Source organism: Babylonia areolata, chromosome 25 (genome assembly GCF_041734735.1).
Source record: "Babylonia areolata isolate BAREFJ2019XMU chromosome 25, ASM4173473v1, whole genome shotgun sequence".
Lineage (NCBI taxonomy): Eukaryota > Metazoa > Mollusca > Gastropoda > Neogastropoda > Buccinidae > Babylonia > Babylonia areolata.
The window spans coordinates 28,130,045-28,150,267 of record NC_134900.1 but is presented as its reverse complement, the minus strand read 5'-3'; the positions used below and the strand labels follow the sequence as shown (position 1 = coordinate 28,150,267).

At 43.1% G+C, this 20,223-nt stretch overlaps 1 protein-coding gene and 1 long non-coding RNA gene across 2 annotated transcripts; both read left to right on the top strand.

Annotated features, from left to right (window-relative positions):
- The first annotated feature begins 3,647 nt into the window (after positions 1–3,647).
- LOC143299504 (uncharacterized) lies at positions 3,648–19,517 on the top strand. The gene is made up of 3 exons (XM_076612758.1): positions 3,648–3,813; positions 16,410–17,409; positions 18,465–19,517. Exons 2-3 carry the CDS (start codon positions 16,635–16,637, stop codon positions 18,572–18,574), a joined length of 885 nt encoding a protein of 294 aa, XP_076468873.1. The 5' UTR covers positions 3,648–3,813; positions 16,410–16,634; the 3' UTR covers positions 18,575–19,517.
- On the top strand, positions 11,853–16,048 carry LOC143299698 (uncharacterized). Its single transcript, XR_013057554.1, has 3 exons — positions 11,853–11,910; positions 12,333–12,605; positions 13,521–16,048. It is a non-coding gene; the product is annotated as an uncharacterized LOC143299698 (long non-coding RNA).
- Positions 19,518–20,223: the final 706 nt, after the last annotated feature.

The window sequence follows — 20,223 nt, the reverse complement described above, 5'->3', positions numbered from 1 at the left end:
AACGGATCTGGCCCCAAGTATCCTTCTGAACCGTCCTCCATATCTATACGGCCCAGTCTCGCCCGCCAGCTCCGGCTTTCTTCCTCTGATACTCGACTTCTCAGGATACCTCACGTCAGAAGTAAGACCTATGGACACAGATCGTTTTTTTTTTTTTTTTTTTTTTTTCCAATCGCCAAAGACGTGGAACAAGCTCCCTGATAACCTCCGTCATTCTGATTCCCTCGAATCTCAGCCGGTTTTATATCTCATCTCAAAACTCACCGCCTTTTCCCTCACGGCAATAAGTTCAATTGTGGCAGGTCCATGGCTTCCTTTGCAATTAGCTGTGCTTGACTATGTGTGTATACATATGTGTGTGTACATAACTACATGCATGTATATTAATGTGTATAGTGTGTGCCTGTGTTTATGTAAGTTTGTGCCTGCCTATGTGTGCGTATGTGTTCAAGTAGGGTAGATGTTAGATACATATGTATGTTAAAATGTATTATGCATTCACGGTGTGTGTGTGTGTGTGTGTGTGTGTGTGTGTGCGCGCGCGCGCTTGTGTGTGGACGGTGTGTGTGTAGTCACATTTTGGTGTATGTATCAGGTAACTGGCAGTGATCAGTGTAATGTTTTATGTTAACTGGCAAACTAAAGCGGCGTTTTTGTAAAGTATCCATTATTATTATTATTATTATTATTATTATTATTAACTCAGTTCCGAGATATCGGCTTTTCAAAATTTTCACTACTTTTTCAGGTCGCGGTCTCGGCCAAATTGACGAAGTGGACATGTCGGGATGATGTGTGTGGCACATCTTTCTATATAGTTTTTGACCTCCTGAGTCCAACACATAAATAGACCTGCAACAACTCAGTTACGAGATATCGGCTTTTTATAATTTTCACTGACTGTATTTTTTCAGGTCGCGGCCTACAAAATTGGCTACTGAAAAATGGACATGTCGGGATGATGTGTGTAACACATCTTTCTGTGTAGTTTTTTTACCTCCCGATGCCAAAAATACCTCATAAATAGACGTGGATCAACTCAGTTCCGAGATAACGGTTTTTCAAAATTTTCACGTTTTTTTGTGTTTTTTTCAGGTCGCAACCTGCAAAATTGACGAAAAGTGGACATGTCGGGTTTACTTGTGTGTAGCACATCTTTCTGTGTAGTTTTTGACCTCCTGAGTCCAAAAATAACACATAAATAGACCTGAATCAACTCAGTTCCGAGATATCAGCTTTTTTTTTATTTATAATTTTCACTATTTTTTCAGATCATGGCCTGCAAAATTCACGAAAAATGGACATGTCGGGACACGGTGATGTGTCTACATCTTTCTGTATAGTTTTTGACCTCCCAAGTCCAAAAATACCACATAAATGGACCTGCATCAACTCATTTCCGAGATATCGGCTTTTCAAAATTTTCACTGACTATTTTTCCAGGTCACGACCTGCAAAATTCACGGAAAATGGACATGTCGGGATGATGCCGTGTGTAGCACCTCTCTGTTTAGTTTTTGCCCTCCCGAGTCCAAAAATAACACATAAATAGACCTGCACCAACTCAGTTCCGAGATATCGGCTTTTCAAAAAAAAAAAAAAAAAAAAAAAATCACTATTTTTTCAGGTGCCGGGTAAAGAGTGGAGATTTTTTCCGATCTCCCACGTCAGCATACGTGCGGCAGACCTCCGAGTCAGTGTTAGTGCCTGAACCCCGTTCGTGTGCTGCGGAATACGCGGCAAGCAGAAGATCATGTCAAATACGCACGTTAAAAATCTGTGTCACAAACCATGTCAGCATTTGGTGGGTTTTGGGAACAAGAACATAACCAGTATGCACACCCCGGCCGAAAACGGAGTATGGCTGCCTACATGGCGGGGTAAAAATGGTCATACGCGTAACTATGAAAAGCCCACTCGTGAACATACGAGCCCACGAACGGAGAAGAAGAAGAAGAGACTGAATAAATAAGCCTGAGCACTGAGGCGAAACTCAGTTGTGAAAAAAGTTTTGATTCTGTTGTTGCTCATGCTGCTGCTGCTGTTGTGACGGTCTGTATACATTCTGCAGCAGCAGCGCAACTCTTGCTGCCACATGGTCAAAGTGTCATGGTTATGTAAGGTTTAGAAGGAAACCGTACTATACTCACTCAGTGACAGGATTCACTGAGCCACTCGTAACTTGATAAACATATGTAAAGGACATGCTGGATGGAGCTCAGACAGGTCAGTGCACAGTACATTATACTGTGGCCGCCTTACTCAATGTCATGATAGTGTACTGTCAACTGAAATATTCAGCTGGCATCACTGATTTGGCAGGGGGAACCTGTCACACGCAAACTGTACAACCCTCCCTCTCTTTCGAAGTCTTTCTCAATCATGCACACTGAATCTCTCTCTCTCTCTCTCTCTCTCTCTCACACACACACACCGTCACACACACACACACACGGCGCGCGCGCGCGCACACACACACACACACACACACACACACACACACACACGGCGCGCACGCGCGCGCACACACACACACACACACACACACACACGTGACACACCACCACCACCACCACCACCCACTCAATAAAACACCCTTCCTCCACACACACTGACAGTGAGGCCCGATGAATTGAGAGCATCCGAAGGGGCGTCAGTGTGCCCTGTATATTTAAAAAAAAAAAGAAAAAAAAAAAGCTCACTCCGGACGGCATCAGTGGCGAACAATAACCATGCACACTCACCGTGCAAGACAGTGGAGCACAAACCGATGCCAGCAACGCACTTACAGACGAATCTCTCTCTCTGTCTCTCTCTCTCTCTCTCTCTCTCTCTCTCACACACACACACATATTATCTCTCTCCCCCCCTCTATCTCTTTCTCGCTCTCTCTCTCTCTCTAATCTATCCACCTGTCTATTTATCTATCTGTCTATCATCTCTTTCACGGACGCATACATGACAGAAGTACACACACACATACACACACTCGCGCGCGCGCACACACACACACACATGTACACTTACGCACGCACACACATGACACAAACACACTCACACACATATACGCACGCATCCCCCTCTCTCCACACACACACACACACACACACACACACACACACACACACACAAACACGTCTGCCTCAGCTGATGATTAATTAAAGGTCACGTATACTTTAGTGTTATGATTCAACTTTTGGCCGCGAGAGAGAAAGAGAGGGAAAGAGAGAGACGGATACTGGCGGGAGAGAGGGGGAAAGAGACAAAGACTGAGACAGAGAGACAGAAACGGTGGCGGAGTCTGTGAGAAAAAGAGACAGAGATACAGATAAATAAACAGAAAGACAGACAGACAGACAGACAGAGAGAAACATCGTGACATCAGATGTTTACGGTACGTTGGACAGAGAGAGAGAGGGCGGGAGGGAGAGAGACAGAGAGAGAGGGAGAGACAGAGAGACAGAAACAGACAGCCAAAGAGAGAAAGAGAGAGACAGAGACTGAGAGGGAGAGACAGAGAGACAGAGACAGACAGAAAGCGAGCCAAAGGGCCAAAGAGAGAAGGAGAGAGAAAGAGACAGAGACATCTCAAGAGATGTGTTTGCTACGTGTGCACAAGACATAGAGCACGGCCAGATTCCGGGAGCCTGGCAGCCAGTGAGTGAGTGCCAGATCTGTTCCAGAGACGGTGTGTGTGCCGACGTGTGTGTGTGTGTGCGTGTGTGTCTGAGAAAGTTTTGTGAGTTCGGTGGTCTTGACCATTTTAATTCATCTTCCTTCTGGACGACTCTGGTGCTTTGTGTCCGTGTGTCGGTAAGACTTGTGTATATGGTTTGTGTAGTGCCAGTTTGTTTTTGTTTTGTGGATGGGTGGGGGGGATGTGTTTTTGGAGAGTTTGGTTGGTTGCCGAATGTTTTCTGTCGTGAGTGCGTGGGATTGGAATGTTAGGCACCAGAGAGAAAGAGAAAACATGTGCCAGTAGGCTACATGAACCATATGTATCTCTTTCGGCTCTTTTTATTTCTCCGGTGTGAACAGTGTGTGTGTGTGTGTGTGTGTGTGTGTGTGTGTGTGTGTGTGCGCGCGCGCGCGCGCGTGTGCGTGTGTCAGTGTGTTTATGTGTGTGTGTGTGTGTGTGTCAGTGTGTGTGTGTGTGAGGGTGTGTGTGTGCGCGCGTATGTGTGTGCAATGACAAGGAGATAGGCGGTAGCTACATATGGGATGAGACATTGTCTCTCTTCCCGTGTCTCTTTATTAGTTTGTCTGTCTGTCTGTCCGAATAGGTCCTCCACTCTTACCTTTCTTATTTCATATCCCCCATCCCATCACTCTCTCCCTCTCTCACTCTCAGTCTGCACTGATGTGCCCATATGTATACATGCATAGATTAGATTCATAGATGTGTGTGTGTGTGTGTGTGTGTGTGTGTGTGTGTGTGTGTGTGTGTGTTTTTGTTTTTTGTTTTTGTTTGTTTGTTTTTTGTGTGTGTGTGCGTGTGTGAAACAGACATGTATTCAAACAAGTGTAAATGCATACACGCAGACACACACATGTACTTGCACACATGCACACACACACACACACACACACACACACACACACACACACACACACACATTTAGTGTTTACATACATACATGCACACACAACCTCCCACCCTACCCCCAAACACACACACACACACACACTCCCTCCCTCACTCACTCACACTCACACTTGGAGAGAGAACGGGACACTAATAAGACAGGCAGACAGACATACAGACAGAGAGATAAATCCATGAAAGTATGAGAAAGATAGCTGCTTAAACTGAGGCCAGTCTGTGTAGAAGTAAATTCAGCCTGGGCAATAGCTCACAACACAAATCCCTCCTAAATTTGTCAGGAAGAGTGAAACGCTTCTTTTGGGCAACAATATTTTGGGGACAGGGCCTAACAAAACCGTGTCTCTGGCAACAATATTTGGCAGGCAACGATTTTGGGCTTCACAGATGCAGCACCCACTCCCTGGAACAAAACCAGCACTGTTTTCTTTGCCAAGGAATGGTGAGAAGGAGAGAAAAAAAGCCAGCATGTTTGTTTCCAACGGTGATAAACAACACGATATGACTGATAAGTGCTATGAGTCATGAGGAAATTTTGGCCCTTTTCTGTATGTTTGCACTTAGATCATAATTATGTGAGATACAGCCGTCTTCTTCACCCAACACTCCCCACCCCAGACAACATGCATATACATGCACTCGTACACACATACAACACACCGTCACACATGCACACACTCTTTCCACTTTTCTCTCTATCTCTCTCTCTCTTGCTCATCCACACACAAACACTCAACCCTCCCCCCCCCCCACACACACACAAACATATGCTTGCCCTACCCCATCTCCACTCACACACACACTCACACACACACACACACACACACACACACACACACACACACACACACAGATACAAACATATGCTTGCCCTACACCATCCCCACAGACACACTCATACACACACTCTCTCTCTCTCTCTCTCTCTCTCTCTCACACACACACACACACACACACACACACACACACATGAACACATATTTTCATAGTTATTTATGAACATGAATGCATGCATGTACTTAACCTTTTTTCCACCTTGCTATGAAGGTTCTCTTCTTGGAAGCAGGTACAGTACATAAAAGCAAAGATGAAGACAATCCCTTGATTCCTTATTTCTAATACCATTCATAGGTTGTGTTTCATCACTACATTCTTGTATCTGATCTAAAGAGGAATGGTAGATGGTTTCACCTCAAACTTCCATCAACAGGGTATCAAAAACCAAATATCATTAATACCAAAGTGAATATTGTCATACGCAGCATTGTCTACATTGTCAAAGGTGTACACCAGCCCAGCATACTGCATAGCTATGATAAAATGTTGAATTTTTTCAACATAACTTTTGTCTTGAGCTCAATAATGAGAAATCAAATTTCCAGCAATGTCGATCTGATTCTTCTTTTCTTGTATTGAGTTTAACCTCAGGATTGCAATATGCTTCAGAGTGATAGCTGGGAACAATTTTTGCACCACTAATCTCTGACTTCAGTGAATCCGAATTTTTTTTATTTAAAATTAATAAAAAGATTTTTTTTTTTTTAAAGAGTCGAGACAACTGATGAATTTTACTGAATCTTCTCCAAGTAAACCTTTCTTTTTTTCTTTTCTTTAAATCCTGGAATACATCACACTACACAGACACCAAATCATAATTATTCACAAAAAATTTCTAGAATCTGATTATCATACAGCCTAAAAAGTTGAATTAAAAATTATTTTCAGTCAGAACCCACAATAACATTTGAATTTTCCAAATACTCCATGATTCTTTTCTTCTTGTTTTTTCTGGTTTGTCACCTTCACTTGGACCACAACCACTGACTAAAGTGCAGGACTGACCCAGAATTTCTGTCAAGGATTATATAAAAACAGCCAGCTGTGTCTTTGATAATTATTAATATCATGAATATTTACCTTATATTCAAAAGTATTATCAGACCAAAGTTGGCAATCCATTTTTATTTGTGTTGTTGCCAACAATGAAATAGTTATGACCACAACATGATCTGATTAAATTTTCTAAGTTAGATTTTGAGCCAGTTTACAAGTACACATCATACTTCTGGGTATGCCAACAGTCAAACACATCTTTACATTTACTGCCATTATTCCCAGTCCATTTCAACTAAAAGAACGCTATATCTATAATGAACATGTTGTCATTGGTCTCTCACAATATTAATTGCATTAAAACTCACAGAGGCCTAAATCAGTGCACCAATAGCAAAACAGATCATTCAAGCACATGGACTTGTGCACAAAACAAGTACTTTGTATTCTGAAGTGCTCAACGATCTGTAGCTGGTTATACTACTGAAGTATGTAGTGTTAGACTTTCTGGTTGTACCACTTGGGCCACTAAACTAATTAATAGGTAAGTAAAGAATTGACATAACCATTTTTTTCAGCATGAATGGATGGATTGTAAAAAGTAGTAGTGACACCCCTGCCCCGCCCCCCTCCCCCCTCAGTTTTAGGTGCCAGAATAATCAATTTATATGATTCTGGGCCCTCAACAATGAAGAAGTACATATGTAGTGTGCTGCTATGCAGATGAAGGAAGGAATGAATAAAGGAATGAAAAAAAGAAGAGAAAGCATGCAATATGTACACATCAGACACACAAACACAGTTCTCAACGCACATGCACATGACACACAACATTGTCAGGAAGTTCGTAAACACCTAACACTGGCTCACCAACCACGTATCCGGAGTTCACATGAACTGGAATCAGAACTTGAACTGGAATCAGACGTTTGCGGCCTGTGATCGAAGGCCTGTTCGTCGTTCAGTTCACTTTCTGTATCTGTTAAGTACGTCGCTGTCGCCAAGATTATGGCATTATCGCGACGGGCGGGGTGTGTGCTCAGCTTAGCAGGTTCACTGTTGAGATGTTTATAGTTTTTTGAAGATCTCGGGAGTTGGTGCTCTTACTATGTTTTCTTCCAGGTGGTTCCAGTCTTTTACTATGCTAACAAAAAATGACTGTATTGCTCTGTCTGACATCTGCGGACTTGGAATGTTCTTGGGTTGTTTCTTATGTGATTAGAGATCGCACTGGTTGTATCGTACTGATCGCCATAGATGTTCGTGGCCTTATGGAGTCGTCCTGGTTTATGTGGGGCTAAGTACTCACCAGGCGGTATGGCCGGTACCAACCCCTCAACCACCTTGTAGAGGAAGATGAGGCGTAGATCACGTCTGTGCTGTTGGAGTGTCGGCAGTTGCAGAGCGTGAAGCATATTGGTGATGGAGCCGGGTGTTCTGGATTTATAATCGCCGGTTCTGAACCGGGCAGATAGGCGCTGCACTTTTTCAAGTTTTTCAATATCCTGTTTGAGGTAAGGACTCCATATGATGGAGCCATACTCGAGGGCTGGTCTGATGAGGGATAGATTATGCATTTCTCTTGCATTGGAGGGGGCAGAAACGCAGGTTTCTCCTGAGGAAGCCAAGGGTGCTGTGTGCTTTTTTTTGCAGGTGTAGGCAGTGTGGGTGCTCCATTTCAGGTCATCGGAGAGTTCAATACCTAGATAGGGGTTTGTGTGGACTTGCTGAAGGGGAGTGTTACATAGGGAGTAGATGTGGATGGTTGATTGCTGCATACTGAGGATGTAGCACTTGTTGGGGTTAAACTTCTCCCTGTAGGAGCATGTAAGAAGGGGATAGTATGAAGCGGGAGGGAGGAGTAGGGGTGTAGGAGAGTAGGACTGGGCTTGGGAAATGGGGGAATGGGTGAGTAGGACAGGTGGGAGATGGTTTGATTGGAGAGTAGGACAGGGGCTCGGTTGGTGAGTAGGACTTGGGGGTGGGGAATTGGGGGGGGGATGAGTAGCGGACGGCGGGTGGGGGGGATGGGAGGAGATGAAGGTGAGAGAGTAGGACTGGGGAGATGAGGGGGGAGAATAGGACAGGAAGGGAGATGGATAGGAGGGGAGCACACTCAATAATTCTACTCCTCTGTTCTTTGGAGGAAAATGTGAGGTCTTTTTTTTTTTTTTTTTTTTTTTTTTAAGTGTCTGCAGGCGATTGTGTCAGATGGAGGGTTACTGCATGGGGTAGGAGGTCGAGCAGTGGAGGGGGGTAGTCAGACTGAGGGTAATGGGAGTAGGAGGGTGTGAACTGGGGATAATAGGGCGTAGGGGTGATAGGAGAGTAGGACTGGGCGGCTGGGAAATGGAAAGATATGAGATAAGACAGGGGGTGGATGGAGGTGGAAGGGAGAGTAGGATGAGAGAGTAGAACAGGGGGGGATATAGGGGTGGGAGAGAAGGACAGGGGGAGATGGAGGAGGGATATTAGGACATGGGGGAGAGTAGGACAGTAGAAGATGGGGGAAAGGGAGAGTTGGACAGGGGGGAGATGATGGGAGGGAGAGTAGGACAAGGGGGAGATGGTGGAAGGGAGAGTAGGACAGTGGGGAGATGGTGGGGGGGGGGGGGGAGTAGGACAGGGAGAGATGATGGGAGTGAGAGTAGGACAGGGGGGAGATGGTGAGAGTGAGAGTAGGATGGGTGGGACATGGGGGGAGGTAAAGTTGGACAGGGAGATATCTACAGAGAGAGAGAAAAGAAAACAACAAACAAATAAGTACATAGGTATCTCTCTCCATTCTTCCCTCACCCACTCTCTCTCTGCGTACACACACACGCGCGCGCGCATGCACACACACACACACACACTCCCCCCTCCCTCCCTCCACCCCCCCCCCCCCCTCATATCAACCCCTTTCCTACTCTTCGTCCCTCCCCGCCCATCTCACCCACTGACCTATAAACATGTAAATACGATCTCAGTGATCTCACCCTGTCCTACTCTCCCTCCCTCATCTTCCCCCCTCCCCCTGCCCCCGTCCTACTCTCCAGTCCCCATCTCCGCCTATCCTAGTTTCCCATCCCCCATTGCCCCCCTTTCCTACTCTCCCTCCCTATCTCTACCCTGTCCAACACTCCCCCTTCCCTCACCTCCACTCACCCCCTCCCTCCCTATCAGTTTCCCGACATTTTGATACAAATTTGACAGATGCAGGTTTAGATTATTACAGATCACTCCGTGACCTTTTGTTATCTGTTTTGTTTTTGTCTTTTTTTACCGAGGTAAAAATATGCACTCGCTGTCAAAACCTCTTACGCACACGTACGTGTACGCACACACTCACACATATACACACACACACACATACCATCGCACGCGCACATGCACACACACACACACACACACACACACACACACAGATAGAGAGAGAGGGGGGAGAGACAGACAGACAGACAGAGACAGACTTACTTATGCCCATCGCTCCCGGTGGAGTATAGGCCATCGATCGACAACCCCTCGCCATCGCACTCTGTTCTGGACTGTTCTGGCCATTCCAGTCCAGTTGGTCCCTTGCTGCTTCAGCTCTGCCTCGGTATCTCGCCTCCAGCTGTTGCGAGGCTGGCCTCTCTTCCTCTTTCCCTGCGGGTTCCAGGTCAGGGCTTGGCGTGTGATGCTGGACGCTGGCTTCCTGAGGGTGTGTCCGATCCAGCCCCACTTTCTCCGCAGTATCTGCTTGGCCACTGGTTCCTGTCCCGGGGCTCTCTCCCACAGATCTTCGTTTTGGATCTTCTCCTGCCATCGGATTTTGCAGATGCGCCTCAGACAGGCGTTGAAGAATGTCTGAATCTTCTGCTGCATCGTCTGTGTTGTCCGCCATGTCAGAGAGAGACAGAGAGAGAGAGAGATAAACAGGCAGACAGATGGTCAGTGATGCTGGCATAGAGTTTCCAATGAATAGTGCGACTGTATATCATGTACATTGATTGTATTTCCATTTTATTAAATCATTTGAATAATGGTAGCTATTATCTTAAGGGAGGCAACAAAAAAAAAAAATCTTTTGTTCACTGATTCCGCAGCGGCATTGAAGACACTCAGAGTGGTTGGTGGGCAGTCAACACAGTCATCAAAAGAAAATTAAGGTGAACAGCACGATTCTAGGCGAAGTCCGAGCTAATAAAGCTGATAATAGAATAACACCCAGCCGTCAGTCCAACAGCTGGTTCCTGTCCCTGGCCACACACACACACACACACACACACACACACACACACTAAGTGAGAGAGAGAGAGAGAGAGACTCGGGGAGAGAGAGAGAGAGAGAGAGAGAGAGAGAGAGAGAGAGAGAGAGAGAGAGAGAGAGCACTGAACACTGAAGCATTTAATGTAATTGGCTGTACTAGATGACATGGGAGTATAAATCAGAACAATAATGGCGAAAACAATGAAACACAAAATCGGATAAGCCGGGAAAAAACAAAACAAAAACAAAACAGAACAACGACAACAACAACAACAAAAACAAACAAACAACAACAAAAAAAACAAAACAAAACAAAAACAAAAACAAAACAAAAAAAAACCAGAGAGAGAGAGAGAGAGAGAGAGAGAGAGAGAGAGAGAGAGAGAGAGAGAGAATCTGACAGAGGAGGTGAAAGACACAGAAAATGAGAGAGACAGAGACAGAGAGAGAGACAGAGAGGGGGTGAGAGAAAGGGAAAATGAGAGATAATCAGAGAGAGAGAGAGCGTTCCCCCGTATGTGCACTGGATCGTGATGAGAGCATCAAAGTCCGTGTAATGCGGCCCGTGTAACTACGACTGCAATGTTGACAAGGCAGTTGCGAGCCCACACAATAGCGAGCTCCAACACACGTCGCGCACTGCTGCTGAACTCTGAAGGCGGACGGTTGCAAAAAAAGAACACATTGATCATTCCACATCTTTGATCAAGCAGAGACGAAAGAACACATAACACATTGATCATTCCACATCTTTGATCAAGCAGAAAGCATTATCAGTCACAACTGTATACACACATGCCGCTTGGTTTTTTTTTTAAAATATATTTTAAAAATATAATCTTTTTGAGAGGGATTAACGAGCCCGGGTAGTATCGACACGGGGGAGTATCAACACGGGGGAGCATCGACTCGGAGGAGTATCGGGCTGACCCCATCGGGCTAACCCCTTCTTTATTAGGTCTGTGAAATGACAACCCACTTACGAAATAAGAAGGAAAACTAAACTGATAGTTGTTGAAAACTATATTATTTCAAAGTGGATATTTGTGATGCATTTTAGGCATATATAATTGATTGTTGGGGTGGACCTGGATATATAACTTAAAGGAACTGGTGGTTTTATTCTAACAAAGTCCGGTTTTGGGGCAGAGAAGGAATACCGAACTTATCAAGGGACATTACTCTTACAAGATTTCACTCCTCGCCTGAATTTCATCCAAGTCGTCTGCTGTCAATGTGAACAGGTTTGAATTTTTTTTCTCCAAACTATGAGCTTGTGATAACTCTTTGCTTTGTTATCAGTAACATGATTTTTTTTCTTCTTTGGTATGCTATTTTATTGTTCGTGTATTCATTTATTTGTTACTTTATCCAAGTGTGTGACGTTACTCATTGATTACTTATTGTTTACTTTATCTTTATTATCTTTTTTCCAATATTCATTAGCGTATCTATATAGTTAAGGGTATGTACACAGACACACACACACACACACACACGCACGCACGCACGCACGCACCCACACACGTACGCGCGCGCGCACACACACACAGAGACATGTATATCGCCCCCTGTGGACTGCGGCTGTGACATAATTAGACCGATGAGACTGGGTGTGGATGTAGCAAGGAACAATAGTTATCATTATTTTGTTGTTGTTTTTCAGGACCCAAAAATGCTACTTGTCAGAAAAAGAACTGCCTGTTGTGCATATGGCGACCCAGGAAACACGATTGTGGAACCTGTCCCACCATCCCCCTCTGAGCCACAAAAGGAAAATTTGATTCTTGAGGCACCATGAAAAAAAAAAAAAGCTCCTGTGATGCAAGAAAGATCAGTCAATTGTCAAACCTGCCTGCCCAGCCAACCCAGCACAGAACAGCAGAAGAAAGAATTCCTTTTCAGTATCAGTACACCAAGGGCTGAACATGAAATAATGGTAAATTTGTGGCTTATCTTTTATCTTTATATGATTTCCAGCAAGGCATGAAATGTGTATTATGACTGTGTAAAATAATTCATTAATTGTCGTAGCATACAAAAAGAGTTATTTTTTTTATGAAGTGTTTGCTGTCCTTAATATAGAATGTTTTGAAGATAAATTTTAAGTTCAGAATACTTCTGAACCCAGAATGCGTACATATGTACAACACTATAACTAGTTTGAAGGAATACACAAGATGAAACTATACAGATACTATATTGTAATACATGTAGCATCAGAAACAGTTACATAAAGTAAAACAAAAAAACTTTTAGTGAACATTCACCCAGCTGCCAAACGTTTTTGTTTTTCAGATGTTTTCTTTAAATATTTTGAAGCCTTGGTATGAAATTAATTTTAAAAAAAAACTAATGTTGAGAAAATTGAGGGAAAAAAACAGATATGTTGAACAACTGATCATGCACAAAATATAAACTGATTCACAAAGTCTGCAGAAAATAGTAACATGATTCACAAAGTCCATAATATGGTCATCAATCATTCCTACTCTGACAGTGACACTGGAGTTGTTGTCAATAATCCAGTGCATACAGATGTGAGAGGGTAATAATTTTAAAATGTTACTTTAAACAAAGTGAATTGTTGTTTATTTATTTATTATTATTATTTTTTTTTTTTTACAGAAGTATTGTCCAAAAATGGCAAAATGTTAATCTGTGTGTGTGTGTGTGAGTGTGAGTGTGTGTGTGTGTGTGTGTGTGTGTGTGTGAGAGATCTAAATTCAATGCTTTTTTAAGCTTTTGTTTGTTATATTACATTTTCTTTGAAGAGTACATCCAGTGCAGTTTGTTTTATGTGTGCAACTTTTATAATGTTGGAAATGCAATTAACAGAAATGGTTGTGTGCAGCGACACAGCTGCACTCTGGGCAGAGCTGAGAAACCAGAGGGTGTGGATTCTGCAAATAAAGACCACCCTCAGAGAAATCACAGGTCTCCTGATGCCAGACCAACAGGAAATGATCCCTTCAGGGCTGCCAGAGGACCTCTGTGTGTGATGTCAAAATACAGTCATGTTGTGATATGTTCAAAACCTCTGTTGGAGTCTACAATGAGTTGGCATGTATCTGCTATTTTTAATGATTGACTTGTAAGACTTTTGTGTGATGTCAAAATATATCATAGTCATGTTGTGACATTTTAAACTTCATTATTGGAGTCTACAATGAGTTGGCACATATCTGCTATGAGTTGACATTTATGACTTATGTGTGATGTTGAGGTATATTATTGTTATGTTGTGATATGTTTAAGCCTCATTAATGGTGTCTGGAGTGAGCAGGCATATATCTGCAAATACTTTACAGGTTGGACTTCTGTGTGATATATCATAGCCATGTTGTGACATGTTTAAACCTCTTTAATGGAGCCTGTAATGATCTGTCATGTATCTGCAATTAGTTAATTGGCATGTATGTTTGTGATGTCAGCATGTATAGGTAAATCAAAGTATTGACATGCTTAGACCTCTTTTATTGAAGTTTGCAATGTGTAGGAATGTGTGTGATGTCAACATACACTAGAGTCATGTTCTGACATGTAAATATCTTCATTGAAGTTTGCAATGAGTTGACAGCATGTGTAATGTTTGTGATGTCAACATAGATCATGGTCATTTTGTGACATGTCTAGACCTCTATTGGAGTCTGCATTGGGTTGGCATACATATATATATCACATATATGTGATATCAACATAAATTATAGTCATGGCTTGACTTGTTAAGGTCTCTATATTGAAGTTTGCAATGAGTATGGCATGCATGCTGCCAGGAATAGTTCAAGGGAGACAACTTAGTTTATTTGCGGTAAGAGCTACCTGGTTTTTGTTTAGAGTTTTTATAACTGAAACCACGGCTACACGACAAAGCAGATTGTTAGTATTTGATTGAATGACTGGAGAGCAGCAGCAAAATCTGATGATGCACACTTGAACATACAGAATATAGAATACTTCATTATCTCCAAAGAGAAATTAATCTGTGTTGTAAAACATACAAACAATGCACAAGAATGACAGTCATTCAATATGAACAGTATACATAAAAGACATAAAATGCTTAAATGTTGATTTAAAATAAACCACACATACAACGTTCAAGAATAAAAAAAAGGTGGTATTGGTCACATTTTACTGAAATGTCATGTTATATACAATATTTTTAGAATCGCGTCCAAACTGTTTTCAGTGAAACTTGTGAAATTACCATGTATCTGAAAAGCTTGTATTGTTTAGATATGATTAAAGTGTCAAACTATAATTTTCATTCTGGTGGCTAAATCTTACATATAAAAGTGTACATGGAGTAATAATCAGTATGATTTTATCACACTAAAACAAAACTAACCTGCAGATATAAAATTCAAAAGTATATAGCATTAGTAAACTTCAAACTGAATTTTCTGCCAACTGCAAACTGAATATTATTTTCTACCAACTGGTGTTGTCACAAAAATCTGTTCACAAAAAACACACTGACTTTAATTTTAATGCGTATCCTTTTGGTTACTTGTTTTGGTTGTGAAAATCAACACACTTCACAAACCAGTTTTTATGTTGTGTTCTGTTGTTGATCATACACATTTATGCTTCATGTGGATTCTGATTGCAGAATTTAGAAAACCATTGCCAATATTTATTTACAAATGATACAAATTCTGAATGTTTCTTTCTTGTATTTTCACTGCAGAAAACTAACTTTATTTTTGCTTTTTTTTTTGCATGTGTGAGGTTGTTTTTAGTGCGTACACTGTATATTGAAAAAACTAATAAATAAAAAATAATATTAAATAAAACCACCATATATTGATTGGATTTGGAGGGTGGACTTTTATTTTTCTGATGGGGTATATTTTTATGTGACAACAACCTCACAAATACAAAGGAATATGCAAGGTTACACAAAACAATAAAAGCTTTGATTTTTGCTTGTTTGTTGACACAACTGCATACAAGTGTGATAGTTTGTATTTACCTGAAAATATCACATTTCATTTGTTGGCTGTTATATTTCAGTTGGTGCATGTATTTCCATTTACTGGCTAATTTTTTTTTTATATTGTCAACTTCTTCAGTTGAATAAAAACGTGAAATGACTGATGCTGCAGTGAAGATTTTTGTGTGTCTGAATCACAGCATTGTGCTCGTGCTCAATGAATTGTCCTCTGTTGACTTTCAGAACTGTCCATGTTACATGACCATATAAGCGCATACACACTTTGCATGCAGACATGCTATTATTTGCATTAACTTTGCTTGTGTTATCATCTGTTGTTTTAAGAACGTTTTTAGTGAACATTAATTTCAATATTAAAAAAAAATCTCAACTATTATTTCTAAAGCATCTAAAACAGATGTTTATGTAACATTAGCAGAGGACGTTTCATAAATGTAAGTTTCAAACGTTTTAAAAACACTTCACAAAATTACAATTTTCATAAGTTCAACTTGAACTTTTTAAATGTTTTCAGCAGACGTTAAGACAATGCTTGAAAATCGTCATCAAACTATCTCGATATATTCTTTCTTCTTCTTCTCTCTCTCTCTCTACAGCTCTCTCTCTGTTTTTTTTTTGTTTTTGTTTTTTTTGTTCATTTTCTTTTTTTTTCCTTTTCTTTTGCAACAACATGATACCGATGCTCTCTTATTACTTTTTTTTCCAATAACTGTAAATATTGATATATACAAGCAAATTTGGAGTACTAAAAATTATCCTATCTTCATTTTTTTCTTCTTGCAGGAGTACGACTGACCGACAACCACACACATCCTGAGGTCCTAGCTAGACGTGATGTGAGCAGGTGCTTCCATGCTGGGTTCTACACAGCACAGTGAATAAAACCCACGGCACTGACATTGCTTTAGTGCTTTGAGGGTACAGGTTTTTCTGGGTTTTTTTTACCAATTTCAACAACAAATATTGACAGGTATTTGAGGCCGCCCATGCCAGGGCTCTCATCACATCATGGTCCTGCGTTTTCATAAGCTACGCTCGACCCCAGCACCACCACCATCACCACCTACGCTCTTTCCCAATACCGACACCACGGAAACATGGGTATTTCCAAAACATGCAACTGTCATCACAGACTCTGACGACATAATCACAACGATGACGTCAACGATGACGCCAACCGAGGCAGCGGAGACAGTTTCCGAGACTTCATCACCCAGCTCTACGATGATGAAGATGCTGACCACCCGAACCACCACTTTGCTGAAGGACACTTTCATCAACATGACAGAGAGGTCTCCCGGTGAGGAGGGCGTGGCTGTGGATGTGGGGCTGGGTGGAGGAAGAGGAGGAGTCGGTGGCGGTGGTGGTGGTGGTGGTGGTGTTCCGAGGGTCAACACCCCTCTCAACGCCCCCCAGCCCTCTCTGGAACCCGTGGTGACGGGGGGGCCCCCGGCTTCTCCCCCGTCCCTAATCGCCAGCTACGCAGACCTATCGGACCTGGTGTGGATCATCCCCATCTCCGTGGTGTGTCTCATCGCCCTCGTGCTGCTCGCCATGGCCTTGTATCACGGCGTCCGGAAGCTGGAGCTGCGCATGCTCGGTTGGTGCTACCGGAACTGCCCCTGCTGCTGCGCCCCTGGCGGCGGTGGCGGCTTGGGAGGAGGAGGAATAGGAGGAGGAGGGCTGCTGGGGAGGGGAGGGAGGGTGCTGAGGGGGGAGCAGTATGATACCCTGTCTGAGGAGGAGTCTGCGGCCGGGAGGAGAGAGACTGTTCGTCTGAGAGGTATGAAGGGGGAAGGGGTGGGGAAGGGAGAGGGTTGCAGGGGGAGGCGGTGGGGATGGGGGGTCGTTTTCTGTTTGTCGTCTCTCTTGTCTTGTGTCTAGTCTGTCTGTGTCAGCCTGCCTAAATTCCTGAATCTTTTAGTGCCTCTATTTCTCTCCCCTCCTTCTTTGTCTGCCCATGTCTGTTTCTCAGGCTCTGTGTCTATGTTTATCTCTCTTCTCTGTCTCTGATTCTCTCTATGTTTGTCTGTCTCCCCCCTCTCTTTCTCCCCCTGTGTGTGTGTGTGTGTGTTGTCTCTGTCACTATATTTCTTTCTCAGCCAGCTCTCTCTCTCTCTCTCTCTCTCTCTCTCTTTCAGTGCGCTCTACTCTCTCAAATGTCTTCAACCTCCTGTGAAATTGATAGAAACCTTGCTTTGTGTTTATATAAAGCTTTCAAAGTCCGAGAAACCATTACGTCATGAGAACACTGTTTGGAAGTTCGGCTAGTTTTCATTTGGAACTTATGTTATATCAAGTTTTCTATGCATGTTGTATTATGTTGTGTGCATGCACCCATCGTGAACACAGCGCAGGCCTAGAAGGGTGGTGCAGGATTGTTCCAAGGGCGGGTGGAGACAGTGCTTTTCTGGGTCCTCCCCAGCACCTACGGGTGTTTCTCTTTCTTCTTTGCCTGGACTAGGCTGACCTGGGAGAAAGGTCCAGGAAAGGCACTGTCTTCATCTGTCTGCGGGCAGGGGTGGTTTGGTCTGTGGGGTGTGCATAGCAGCTGGAGGGTGGTGTCTTTTGCCGGTGGGCTCTGCTGTCACGAAAGACTGACTGGTACACCCATGGGGATACTTCTTTTAAGGCTGTCGCGAGTTGCATCCTGTGGTCTCTTTTGCCTCTGTTCAGGAGCAGTTATGTCCCTTGTCCTGTGCGTGCCTGCACCCATCGTGAACACAGCGCAGGCCTCCAAGGGTGGTGCAGGATTGTTCCAAGGGCGGGTGGAGACAGTGCTTCTCTGCGTCCTCCCCAGCACCTACGTTAATTTATCTCTGCTTTTTTTTCCCCCAGAGTTCCGGGAAGGATCGGCCAGTTACGGAATGACACGGAAATTACCGAAGGAGTACAGCCCCAAGAGAGACCACAGCCCGTCTTTTGATGACGGAGGAGGAGACGGTTGAAGTGTGTGCACACACGTGTTGACGACGTCGGAACATTTCCCAAACAGCTGTTACATTGCAAACACCACATATACTGACTAATAGGAAAGGACTCGACAATAATGCGTTCTGAGGCGTATATGGTTCGTTTTTGTCTGCTTTGTTGTGTTTTTTTCTCGTGTGTGTGTGTGCCTGCGTGCATGTGTGTTTGTGCGGTCGTGTGTGTGTGTTTATGTGTGAGTGTGTTCTTGTGTGTCAGTGTGTGCTTTCGTAAGCACGTGTGTGTGTGTGTGTGTGTGTGTGTGTGTGTGTGTGTGTGTGTGTGCTTTTTTGTAAGCACGTGTGTGCGCGCGCGCGTGTGTTCCGATTTATCGATGTGCACAGATTTGATTCTGCAATCGAAATAGTGAATTGCAGAGTTCGGCCGGAACAGTATTATGATATAATGTTCATGCAAAACTAATATGGTGCACTTGTCAGTTTTTTATTTTTATTTTTTTTTTAAAGAATTCTCGGTGTGTCTTAAAGACAATAAGAAAGAAAAGGTGAATGTAACGTTTTTATGTGATCAGGACCTTCTTATAATCAGTGCCAAACTGGAGTGTTAATCACTCTTCATTGATCCTTCCATACAGATAATATGCAATCGTCTGTGTGTGTGTGTGTGTGTGTGTGTGTGTGTATGTGTGTGCGCGCGCGCGCGCGCATGTGTGTGCGTATTCTTAAATCTGTATATGCGTTTCCATGAGTACGTGTGAAAATGAACATGTGTATTATGTATATGCGTGGATGTATGTATACATGTATGCATGCCGTATATATTTTTATATACGTTTGTATACATATATGTATCATTCATTGCATAAATACATATGTACTCATTGTAAAAATTATACAGATTCTACGGTTATTTCAAATTTGTGCCAAAAAGGTATTATGTCGACAATTTGATCTATTTCATTACTTTTTTGGGGGGGTGGGGCGGGGAGGGGGGGGGGGGGGGGGCAGGGGGGGAGGGTATTTATCAAATAACGGCTTTAATCTTGTATGACCTGATTTTGTTTATCAACATCGTCATGATCATTCATTCTGATGAAGTGTGAAAGTCTGAAGTCTCGGCAAGCCTGGCTGAAGCGGTTGAAGAAAAGAACTGCTGAAGGTGGGCACTGACTGCTGCATCGTCTCCGAAGAGGAGGTCATGTAGGCATTTCAGCTGAACCTCGGACTTTGCTGTTAGCCTGGAGAAGTCGGTCTTCCTTTTGATCTGCTCCGGAGATAGATACCTACTACGGCAAATCCCAAGACGTACTTCATCAAAACGGCAAAGAAGACCCTAAAGAGGATAGATGCAAGGACGCAGCCCTGATTTAGTCAGCTTTGGATGTCGAAGGTGAAGATGTTGAGCCGTCGAAGACAACAGTGCCCTTCTTATCTTCATGGAAAGATTTAAGAGCAACTCAGTTTTGTTGTACATGGGAGGTATAACGATAGATTATGGTGTGTGAAACGATGAATGACGGAGGCCTTTTCGTTATATTTCCATCATCATATTCATATTTTGTTTCATGGAACTTGTGTTCTATTATAGAGATTTTGTTTCGTGGAACTTTTTGCCTTATGTGTATTCGATTATAATGCTTTTGTTGAATACTGTCCGCCTGAATCAATCA